The following is an 11,553-nucleotide window of genomic DNA, read 5'->3' as shown; positions in this document are numbered from 1 at the left end:
TTTTAAATTTCTAGTAAATACCACTGTAAAATTATAAATTAGCAGTTATTTATGGAAAAACTTAAAATAGTTCCTTTAATCATGAGAATCGTTAAAATAAATAATTATCCCTTGTTTTTAAAAATATAAAACAACACTAGCATATTTTTCATCATGAAAATATTCTTATTTCAACATAAAAGATAGACTGTACCTACTATAATATATTAAATAAATAGATTCAGTTTGATTAAAAAATATCATAACTTTTATATGATTTTTTATTAACTGACTAAAATTTTTAAAACTTAATTAAACTCAGATATGTTTAAAATTATTTTAAAATTATATAATTATATAATAATTTTAATTTTAAAAAATAATATTAATTAGATTTAATTTATATTGATTAAATTGATAAATAATTTTTTTATAATATTTCAAATTAAATTAAATTATTTTTTAATATGTTATAGTAATTATTTTGTAGTTGGTCCAAGATCATTTTTAATATGAAAAATAAGGTAGGTGTCTTTTTTAACTTTTTAAAATTAAGAGATGTTTCTTTTTTACTTTTTACCATTTTGATAATTAAGGATATTTTTTAATTTTTTGCCGCGAGCAGTTCAGGATGGGAATAGAAAAAATCGATGGCGCTGGAGTTCACTCAACGCATCGTTTTTTATCTCTCTCTTGATGCCTTTCACCTCTCAACCACGCTTTTTGTGGTTCATACGCATTAACGAAGGGAGAAGGGAGAAGGGAGAAGGGAGAAGGAGCCTAGCGATGATGCCGCTGGTCTCCTGCACCGACGTCTCGTCGCCCCTGCTCCTCTCCGTCCCCTTCTGCTCATCTCCGATCCGTCTCCGCCACCGCTTCATCTGTCCATACTCTATACCTAGAGCTACCATTTCGGCTAAGCTGGAACACCTGCGGCCCCTCATCTTCGTCTCTGTCCCGCAGATTCGGCAGTGCAGAGCCACCCGTGTCCCTGGCGGAGGCGCCGCCACGCCTGCGGCCTCCCGCCTCTGCGAGAAAGAACCCCTAGTCCTCGATGTGGATTCTCTTTCCGTGAAGGAGTGCGAGTCGGATGAAGAGCTCCTGGCCGCTGTTCGCCTGAGGATCCGCACCTTCTACGATGAGTTTTACAAGTCATCCGGCGGCGAGGTGAGCAATGCGTTCTTTCCTTCGATCTATTTCCTAGTGGTCGTTCCCTATTCGTTTTTTATTTACTAAGAAAAAGGTTTGATTGGGCAATGAGGTCCCTATAGTGCTGATGCTATCTATTGGTTTTCAAGTTCTATTAGGATCAGGGTAGACATCTGGAAGAAAGGGAGCTCCAAGCATTGAAAGACCGCATTGATGGTAAAAGAATAGGGTTCAAAAGAGCTGCTTGCATGAATGCCACTCTCCCATTATCGCCGTCCTTAAGACATGCTGATGAACTTTGTTCTGCTTGTAAGGTATGGAGATCATTCGGTGAAATTGAATTGCTATTAGTGTAGTAAGCTATTTCTCATATATGTTCTATAGAATCAACTTCAATATCTCTAATGTTACACTGATGGCTATAAATCAATGGAAGTACTGCATAGATAGATAGTCATGTAGCATCTCATATGGAAGTACTGCATAATTGTGAGATGCTTAATTATGGAACTAGCTTGATTAGTAAATTTTAATGTTTTCATAGAAGATGAATCTTTTATGTGCTAATCATGCCTCAACTTTGCTCATATGAAATCCCTTCATGATTGAGACTGTTTTTCTTGAAATGTCGAGGACTGTTGCTTGATGGAATTATATGTATGAAACATCGTAATGACTATGAGTAAGAACCTCAACTTCCCGACAACCTACGTTTCAGGATGACTTACATGCCACTTCAATTAGATATATCTTATATGGAATTTCCTAACTCAGTTAAACCTGATGTTCACAAAAAACAATGCTTTGATGTGTCTTATTATATTAGCTGATTTACCTCTTTTGAAGTTCATCGTTCACACTTATGCAAAATGAGAATACTTGCAATTGCACGGCCAATTGATGAAATTGCTAGGGATAACTAAGCTGCAATCTAAAATGGTTTTACCTTTTATACATTTTAAATATTTAATTCTTGCATAACCCAAAATCTCTAATGAGAAGGTGATTATTTATTTGGTTATACTCAAGATTTCTCTTCTTGAATAGATAGATTAAATTCCTTCTTCAAGGATCATACTAGTTTCTGAAGACATTAAAGGTGTTGATATTTTGGCTTTTAAGGTTTCTGTTCTATTGATTTCATTACTTGGTCTCGTGTCAGTTATTCTCCTGAAATATTGATGTATGTTTTTCCTATAAACCGAAAAGTTTTTGTTATTTCTTCTTTCTTTGTAATGTATAAAAACACAAGATTATAATTTTTATTTAAATTTATAAGGTCACAGGCCTTTTTTTTAATATAAATTTGCAGTTTTCTCAAAATGGAGAAGAAAGAATAGTTGTGGCAACTCTAGATGTTAACCAATGTATCAAATTGGCTGATGAATTGACAGGAAAACGCCCTGAGGTACATTCTGCTCAAAGCATATTTGGATTATACCTTCATTAAGGATTTTAGATGTTCTTATCTTTTATTACACAATTAGCATGAATAAAAGGTTCTCCTTTTTCTCTAACTATTCTTTAAAATTTTTTTTTTCAGTCTCAATTAGACTCTGGAAATTTCTTCACCATTTTCATTAATCTACATTCATGTGATTTAAGATGGATAGAAACATATTTTTATCCCCTATGAATAACAAATTTAAGTTGTTAACTTTGTTTTAAAACTACCGGATGTTGTTCAACCGTTTACTGCACAACAGGAACTCATTTCACAGCTTTTCTTGGTCCACATTACTTCAAAAGAAGGTTTAATTTTAAGCTCTACTATTTCTATTATTTCCTGTTGTGCAACTGCCTGCCATGGATTCTCTCCTGAAATGAGACAACATATTATACATTAAAGATCGTTCTTCCTTTTTTTTTTCCCCAAAACTTAAACAATCCTCTCTTGATTTGCTGCTGTTATTGTATTTATACATGTTGATATTATTGATTATGTTTTTGTCTAAGTCATGATTGCACCCAAGGGAGACATTAATTAGCTGCCAATTGAAAACATGAACAGGTCCCAGGAGCTAGTCTGATGAGGGCATATCTAAGTAATGTGTGTGTTGCCAGGGAGCTGCAAAGAAATGGATTGGGATATGCAATAGTTACCAAATCTAAAATAGTTGCCTACTCTTGGGGTAAGTTTTCCTAGTGTTGGTTTCAATAATTCACCTACCCTGCATCATTTCACTTGGCAATAAATCTCTTGAAAATAAGGAAATTTCTATTTAATGGTGGATTAAGTATAAATATCTATTCTGTGTTTGGTAAAACTTATCAAGGACAATTTGTATTCCCAAATCCCATAAATTTAGATTCCTTTCAAGTTTAGTTTCCTGTTTAATTATGTTTTTTTAGTTTGCTTCAGGTGCTCGGTCATCCTTCACGGAGGATGCCACTTAGCTATCTAGCAACCTTAATTATTAGTTGGCCTAATAAATCCAGCACAATTTGAAAATATTTTCGAAAGAGGTGCAGGGTGCCTTTAGTTTGATGCATTTAGTGCTTACCTTGCATGACTTGGATATTCATCTTCATGAAATTTGCTTTGGTCATTAATCGGTTTAACAGGAAAATATTCTGAGTGGCAATTTCGCTAATCACATGTTCTTCGTAGCTAGGTCCCTGACTCACTTTATGAAGAAGCATATATCCAGAAAGCATCTGTTATCTTGAGGTTTATAGAATTCTTCTTGCTACTATGGATTCCTTTCATGCCTTGGATCACAGTCAGAAATCCGAACCACAACTTAGAATTTCTCCTATTCAACTGGAGAGAATGTGACCTCCGTGACACCAATTCGATAAAATCGAAATTATTAGGATTTTTCAGAATACTTGTTATCTAGTATCAATGACATTAAAGTGAAACAGTGTCACAAGTCTTTACTCTGTCATTTCATAATTTTCTTAAAAATGGAATCATGGTAAATCCACAATACACAGATGTACCTTGTGGTTTCTCCGCTTTATCAGAACGCCATATATTTTCACCTTATTTATTCTTGATTTTATTGCATCTCCATATTTACTTACCGAAATTCCTACTATTTTTTCAGGCATAAATGATCTTTATGTTCATGTTGCCGTTGACAATGAAGCAGCAAAGAATTTGTACAGAAAGACTGGTTTTGTTTATGAAAACGAAGAGCCTACATGGCAAGCTAGATTTCTTGGCCGGCCCCGACGGCTGCTACTGTGGGCTGATCTTAGCCGAATTAACTTGTAACACATTTTGGGTCTTAATACTTTTGACATATGTTTCAAATCCTATAGGTCTTCAATCAAGCCCTGAGCCGTATACTTTTTTTTTGTGCCCAACAATGTTTAGCTTGCTGTTGTAATCATCATTTTTACATCATTTATGTAAATTATACAGTTAAAAACAAACTGAAGTTACTGCATTTATAATTATTAGAAGTTCTAGACCGTGTGTGCGCTTCTGTGCTAGGTCAAACAAAGTATGTGAATATTTATAGCAGCCTTAGCATGTCGAATTTTCGTATTCAAACATAATTAAACATCTATCAGAAACACTTCTTGACTAAAGAAATCAAGTGCATATTACTTTTAGTTTTAACATATAAATGTCAAGTTAAAATTGTAAATATTTTTTGCACAAAAAAAATGTGGCTACGAAGTTTAGAGTTTATTTACTTAGTAGAAAGTACACGGTTCTGGAGAGAGAGCAATTAAAGAAATGAACTAATTTCTTGCCTGATTCTTAGAAAAAAAAGTTAAGAAAATTTAATTAATAATGATAAAATAGAATAAACTTAAATAAGAGTATATCTCATTTATTAAATCAGGTTTAGCTTGATCACAATTAGTTTCGGGTCCATTTGTTAAAGTTTGGCTTCATTTTAGGATTAGTCGGGTTGATTTATTATTATTATTATTATTAAAGTTTGGCTTTAGAATAATAATAATAAGTTGAGATTTTATTTTTAGATTGAAGTTGATTTAGAATTATCTTGAATTTTGTTTTTAAGTTGATATCAAATATTTAATTTACGTTGATTAAATCTGAGTGACTTATTCAATTTCACGAATTTTTTTTATTAGTCATCAAAATAAATCAAGAAATACTCATAATGAATAATCCATCGACTTAACATTTCTAGATCAACCGTTCATTAAAAAAAAAATTCATTAGTAAAATGAATTTCACTATTTTAAAGTCTTGAACCTCTTTAACGGGGACAGATCTACTAGAAAAACTAGGGGGTTTAGGTTATTGGTCGTCAAGGGGCCCATCATGTGCCTGCAATACGCTCTCACGGAGCAAGTTATCGCACGACTAAGAAACACAACAATTCGGCTCCCAAACTTAAAATCTGGCATCTGCCCGCTGTTTAGACTCTTGAGAGTTGAATTATCACCAAACTTTATAAGTGGGAAAAAAAATCATTGGATGCTAAGGCGATGGATCATGGATGCTGGCCTAACTCATTCATAACAAATTGGTGGAAGGGCACCATCTTTTGCAGTCAAGATCATACCTCTGCCATCCACCAGCTTCACTATCGTCACTAAATATACCACTCACTAAAGAAAGCAAAGAAACAAATACATGAATTAAAACAAACAGGGACGTTCTACCTTTAACTCTTTGTCTATAAATAGACATCAAACATTGTAGCACGAAGCGAATACTTCGGTGGTTCCCCAGTTCTCTCTTGGTTCCACTGCCTCACAACACAATTTGTTTGGTTGAATATTTTCCTTCATCTTCTTCTTTTTTGCCTTTCTTCAGTTCTCTTTATCGACCTAAACAGGAATTCGAAGAGTTCAAGGTTCTCTGGCTCAATCACCTAGCAAAATAATTAAGCATTGTTTAGAATTGCTTTCTATATTTTTTTTTATTCTTCAAGCAGGAATTTGACCTGAAAAAAGATGGTTCTTGAATCATTGTCATCCCCTCATAGGAGAAGCCAAACCGTGATTCTTGTATCACCCCCACCGGAGAAGCAGTCGCCGATAGGTGGCCAAGAATTTGATAGTTGGTCCATTCTGCTCCAACGGCACAGGTTTCTCCTGACGATGCTAACGCTCTTGGCAATCCTGTGCACCATCTATCTCTATTTCGCGATCACTTTTGGCGTGGCTATAGATTCGTGTTCAGTTTTGTCAGGGGCTAAGAAGGCACTGTGCCAAGCCAAAGCTTTGGAAGTCAAGAAGTTTAAGCCATGATCGGAGCCTACGAGTTCAGATCGAGATGTCTCAATATTTTTTCCTTGAAAAAAAAGGAACACAATATATGGATCTTGATGCCAAGTCAAAACTTTGGAAGTCAAGAAGTTTAAGCCATGATCGGAGCCTACGAGTTCAGATCGAGATGTCTCAATATTTTTTCCTTGAAAAAAAAGGAACACAATATATGGATCTTAATCTGTCTATATGACACTTCTTTCTTGTGTTTCTAAGCTTGTTCAATGCTTAGTGATGGTTAATTGTAGCTATGCATGCCATTTTAACAACTGCTTTACTTTCTTTTCAATTTTAACTGATATTTCTTGTGTTAACAAATTTTATTCCGTGTTTCACATGATATCTCTGTTGTGCATGTTATGCCATGACTTTTAACTTAATTAAAATTGATTTAATACTAATATAACAGCTAGAGCCATAGCTATTGACCATAGTTTCTACAATTGTATAACAATTTTAAAGCAATTTTGATCAAATTAAAATAATTTTAATAAGTTGATAAAGTGTAGTTAGAATAATTTATGGGATCCAGGTCAGTTCCTTGGCGCTGATTCACAATCCCAGAGTCCAAGGAGGATGGACAGTGTAGCAGTAGGAAAACAGAAAACACAGTATAGATGATGATACCAGAGAATTTCACATAAGAAAGAGAAATGCCTTGCCATCCAAGAGTAGATGTGGCTCTTAAAAAAGTAGACAAAAGTTCAGCAATAAGTACTTATTTCAAGGAAGACAATTTTCAGCATCAAATTTTGTTTTCGAAGAATAATACGATATAAAAGTCAACAATAGACTGCAGTCTCATCAGAAAGAATGATGAGAACAGGCTACGATCACAACTGGAAAACATTTGTCTGGAACCTTTCGTCATACAACCTCCAATGACCGTATCTCTCTGTATTAAACACAGATCTTGGAATGTAGAAGTTGGGCCTGATGAATGTCTTAAGATTCTTCAAATAGGCAGAAGCTTTCTTTATCCCTCTACAGGTCAAATTTGCACAGCCAGAGATATCCAAGAATTCTAGATCTCTACATCCCTCTGAAAGTGAAACGAGGCCCCTAACTGATAATTTAGAAAAACGAAGTTCAACATGCTTCAGTTTTGGCATGAACTTTGCAATTGTCATAGCCTCCCTGTCTCCATCTTGAGGGCAGGCTCCTAAGTAATCATTTGGAACAATACCAGAATGCTGTGAAGGATCAAGCCAGTTCAAGAAGTTTCTTTTGAGAACTTTAAGGTTAGGACATTCCTTCCCAACCACCTCAATTGACTTGAAAGAAACTTCATAGCAATTGCTTATGTCTAATTCCACAAGCATGGGACAGGAAGATGCAATTTTGAACATTGACCTGTCAGTTACACTCTGGCTACTCTTTATAGTTAGGATCTGCAAATTTGGTGATCTGAAAAACACAAGTATTTGAAACCTTTGGTTAAATAGTAAAAAATCAAAGTTCTAATTTAACAACCATGTTATCTGTAGCCTTGATTCGCAGCTAATGTATGAGAGAGAGAGAGAGAGAGAGAGAGCGCGAAAATTGCAATCAGATTGATACGAGGATATCCTAGCCATTTTTTTTTAATATACAAAAAAAAGCACAGCTGCTAATTTACATACTCTAAGTCAAGTTCTTTATACGCCTGGATTTTTATAATGTTAGTTATGGAAACATAAGTGGGAATCTGTTTGTTCTTCTTACACTTACATACCTCATGTAAAATGGGCAAAAGATAACCTCCATTGAAATGTGCCCTTAAGCTATGAGAATTTCCTTTGTGAATACAAGAGTAACTAACCATAACAATGAAAATAAAGACAGCTCACTGAAATACACACTGTAAATTAAAAACAAGAACAGCAAACAGCACAAAATTCACATGTGCAATAGGCACAGAAAGGCATTTATAAAAAAAGTTCCTTTTAAATGAATTAACTAACACAGGAAACATACAAAAAAAACTTGAAGAGATGCAATATCAAATTATTAATACAGGAAACATATAAAAAAAATTTGAAGAGATGCAATATCAAATTATTATTATATCGTTACAAATCATGTAATTGCACCCCTAAAACAGTTAGTGATCTTTAGTCGTTGGCTAGACTATGGTTGTCAAGGGTGATCTAAAGAGGAGTTGGTGATAAGAAGGGCTTAGATATTATCTTCTAACTCCTCTTCAAACTGAGGATATGAAAGCTTCTGAAACTTGTGAAAATGAGATGGCTTGTGAGACGTTGCAGAGAAAAATAAATAGAATAGGGAAACGAAAGTTAACATCAAAAGAGACACTAAGGATTGATATTACAGCAAGAGACATGGATGTCTGAAAAGACTAAATAAAGTTCTGACACCTACTGAAGAGAAGAGGATACTAAAAAAGGATAAAAAATACTGATGTATCTTTTTGAAGTTGCATGTGCTGAAGACATATATTGCAAAAATAAATAAGATTAGGATTTTAATCATCCACCCAAAGAGGGGAGAATGTCCATAGGAGACTTATTTTCCAATCATATTAATCCACCAACAGGAGAAGATGATGGAAGCAATAGACTATAACTAATCTCATCTTAGATCATGAACACAACTGGATGAAAAAAAGAAACAAAAGGATAATTGATGAAATTTGAATCTCAAAGTTATTGAGAAAAAGAGAAGGGAGATGGAAAAAGAAATCTTGAAGGAGGTCACCTTTTTTGTTGGGGTTTTTTTATCACCGCAACCATCTCTCTCTTTTATAAGCCACTTCTGACATTTTTTTTAAAATATCACCCCTTTTTGTCATCTCAAACTCCTTTTTAATGAGCTTTTTTCATGTTGCTCCCTCATTTTTGCTTTATTCTTTTCTAATATGCCATCCTACCCACCCACCACCCGTGCAATGAAACTGATTTTCATAAGAGAAGTGAGATTGGGGACAGAGATAATCTGTTGGTAGATGATGAGAATGGTGGCCTTAACATCAGCAAGGGGAGAGGAGCAAAGATGGAAAGCATGGAGGGTTATGAAGATGACAATGAATAGCTAAGGTGTTGACATCACAAGATATGGTGCCACATAGATCAGCTTGGGCGGAGGAGCATCACCTTGACCCTATGCCAACTAATGCATCACCTTGTCTGTGGTGGCAACATTGATGACTTGAATTCTGTTATTGTTGCCAGGAGAGTTGGATTGCAACACAGGGAGAATGGTTTCTCTATGGTTGTAGTCATGAGGATCATCGTAGTGCTTCCAAAAGGAGGAAATTGGCAATAGGAGAATGACAAGGACACTAAACTGGAGGTAGGTCAGGTTGCATGTCATATCAAACTCTGCCTCCCATAGGAGATTTGAAGAGGAAAACCTTAGCCCTAGGAGAACACTCACTCTAATACCAAGTTGAAATGGATGAAACATTGTGTTACTATTATATAGAGTTACAAGATATACTACTTGCATTAGTATGCCTTAAGACTAGATTATGTGTAATATAGTCGTCTAACCAATTTCATAGGCCAAATAGATATTGCTAAAGAACTTAACTTACTCAGACAAACCCCCATAATGATAAAACTTGAGCTATGATAAGAGTTGGGTTATATTTCTTGCTAGAAATTTTAAATGTGAAATTGTGCATATATAGGAGAGTAGAAAAATAATTGTTAGAACAGAAATTTCATCTTCCAAAAGAAAATTGAAAATTCCATATTCTACCATTAAATTCCACCCATTTTTAACCAAAAACAAGTTTTATTCCCATATTAGATCATGTAATGAGTACAAGCATGATGTTGGACTTCAAGTCCATGACATATGGAATTCCTTTACGAAGCTCGCTATAAATTTAACACAAGTATTTTGTTTACAAAGACTTGTTTTTTAGTCTTAATTCTTGATAAACTAATTTCTATTGTGGAATTGGTTCCGAAGAAGCTTAATTTAGAAAGAGGTGCATTATGTGAATGAGCCAATAATGCACCTCAGATATCAATACGCAAAAATTGCAATCAGTTTTTTTTTTCTTATCATGAAGATTCAAAGGAATCCTTGTACATGGAGTTTAGATTATCATAAAGCATATCGGAATTTCCTATTTCAATCTTTGCTTACAGTAAACCAGATGCAGATCAGTCAAACTCAAACACAAGGTTATTACTCTAGGGCACAAAAAAAAAAAAATCGAAACATGATGATAAAGCAGTAAGGAATCGAATATCTCACCTCTCGGCAGCGAAGCAGAGGGAGTCATCAGAACAATGGCGAACTCGGATCTCCTGCAGCGATCCTTCCGCCCACAGGGCAGCGGACCGGAGCATGCCGTCAACGCGCCTCTGGAACGCCGGGGTCCACCACTCAGCGCAGTCAGAGCGACAAGATCCCGCGAATTCGAACATAGGCTCAAGGTCTAGGGCAACAAAGAGGGACGGATCCCGCGAAGCGTCCCGCCAAGATCGCGAGACAAGCATCGTCCCCTTCCAACGATCCTCCAAAGTCAGCCTGTGGAAGACGTTCGTCAGGCATACTGGCGTCAGCTCCGACCAATCACGGGTCGCCCCCGCCTCATTCGTCCCTCCGCCGTCGTCAGTGACCTGTGCCATGGCAACCCTCTTCGAAGGGAACGCAAGCGGCAGGCCGAAGTATCAGGGCCTTCAGGTTCGGGTTGGATAACGAGGCTAAACCGGTAAGCAGCAAATTTAAAATGAATTTCACCTCAGTCTCGGAAAGAGAGGCAGGATTTTCTGGACTTTTTTTTTTTTTATAAGGGATATGTCATTCGTATTTATAGTCGAATTATAATCATGATTCGATCATAAATGGATTTGATCTTTTCTTGAATTCATCGTTCGTAATATGTTATAGTTTTTATTCGGAGCGGACGATCGGAGGTCGTCCGAAGGATATTCTCGCTCGCCGCCCAGTGACATGATCATTTATCCACCACCGGAGGTCTTCGGACGACCTCCGACCACTCGCTCCGAACAAAAATTATAACATGGTGGAGATGATGAATCAAAGAAGAAATCACAACCATTTATGATCGAATCGTGATCATGATCCAACTGTAAATACGAATGATATATCTTCTAAGTACAAAAAAATGATCCAAGAAATTTGTTCTCCAGAAATACATATCAGCCTCGGAAAATTTACCATTTTTTGTATTTAAGAATTAATTTCATAATCTTTTTACGAAGTTTAATATAAAATGAAAAGTTACAATAATAAAACGAC

At 35.6% G+C, this 11,553-nt stretch overlaps 2 protein-coding genes and 1 long non-coding RNA gene across 3 annotated transcripts; 2 read left to right on the top strand and 1 right to left on the bottom strand.

Annotated features, from left to right (window-relative positions):
* The first annotated feature begins 673 nt into the window (after positions 1 to 673).
* On the top strand, positions 674 to 4,548 carry LOC122021554. Its single transcript, XM_042579676.1, has 5 exons — positions 674 to 1,146; positions 1,287 to 1,442; positions 2,441 to 2,536; positions 3,140 to 3,260; positions 4,182 to 4,548. Exons 1-5 carry the CDS (start codon positions 676 to 678, stop codon positions 4,349 to 4,351), a joined length of 1,014 nt encoding a protein of 337 aa, XP_042435610.1. The 5' UTR covers positions 674 to 675; the 3' UTR covers positions 4,352 to 4,548.
* A 1,165-nt stretch (positions 4,549 to 5,713) lies between these two features.
* On the top strand, positions 5,714 to 6,543 carry LOC122001488. The gene is made up of 2 exons (XR_006117390.1): positions 5,714 to 5,918; positions 6,000 to 6,543. It is a non-coding gene; the product is annotated as an uncharacterized LOC122001488 (long non-coding RNA).
* A 424-nt stretch (positions 6,544 to 6,967) lies between these two features.
* On the bottom strand, positions 6,968 to 10,988 carry LOC122021543 (F-box protein SKIP1-like). The gene is made up of 2 exons (XM_042579668.1): positions 10,543 to 10,988; positions 6,968 to 7,740 (listed from the first exon to the last, which is right to left on the bottom strand). The coding sequence occupies exons 1-2, from the start codon at positions 10,917 to 10,919 to the stop codon at positions 7,167 to 7,169; spliced, it is 951 nt and encodes a 316-aa protein (XP_042435602.1). The 5' UTR covers positions 10,920 to 10,988; the 3' UTR covers positions 6,968 to 7,166.
* Positions 10,989 to 11,553: the final 565 nt, after the last annotated feature.

Source organism: Zingiber officinale, chromosome 1A, assembly GCF_018446385.1.
Source record: "Zingiber officinale cultivar Zhangliang chromosome 1A, Zo_v1.1, whole genome shotgun sequence".
Taxonomy (NCBI): domain Eukaryota; kingdom Viridiplantae; phylum Streptophyta; class Magnoliopsida; order Zingiberales; family Zingiberaceae; genus Zingiber; species Zingiber officinale.
The sequence above is the reverse complement of the archived record's forward strand: the minus strand, read 5'-3'. Positions and strand labels throughout refer to the sequence as shown.

What these genes read in the sequence shown, in the direction of transcription:
- LOC122021554 (XM_042579676.1), top strand. Translation starts at nt 676, where the DNA reads ATGCCTTTCACCTCTCAACCACGCTTTTTGTGGTTCATACGCATTAAC. An exon ending in AACTTTGTTCTGCTTGTAAG is followed by an intron (nt 1,443 to 2,440) that starts GTATGGAGATCA and finishes ATAAATTTGCAG; the next exon opens with TTTTCTCAAAATGGAGAAGA. An exon ending in AATAGTTGCCTACTCTTGGG is followed by an intron (nt 3,261 to 4,181) that starts GTAAGTTTTCCT and finishes CTATTTTTTCAG; the next exon opens with GCATAAATGATCTTTATGTT.
- LOC122021543 (XM_042579668.1), bottom strand. Translation starts at nt 10,919, where the DNA reads ATGGCACAGGTCACTGACGACGGCGGAGGGACGAATGAGGCGGGGGCG. An exon ending in CTCTGCTTCGCTGCCGAGAG is followed by an intron (nt 7,741 to 10,542) that starts GTGAGATATTCG and finishes TGTGTTTTTCAG; the next exon opens with ATCACCAAATTTGCAGATCC.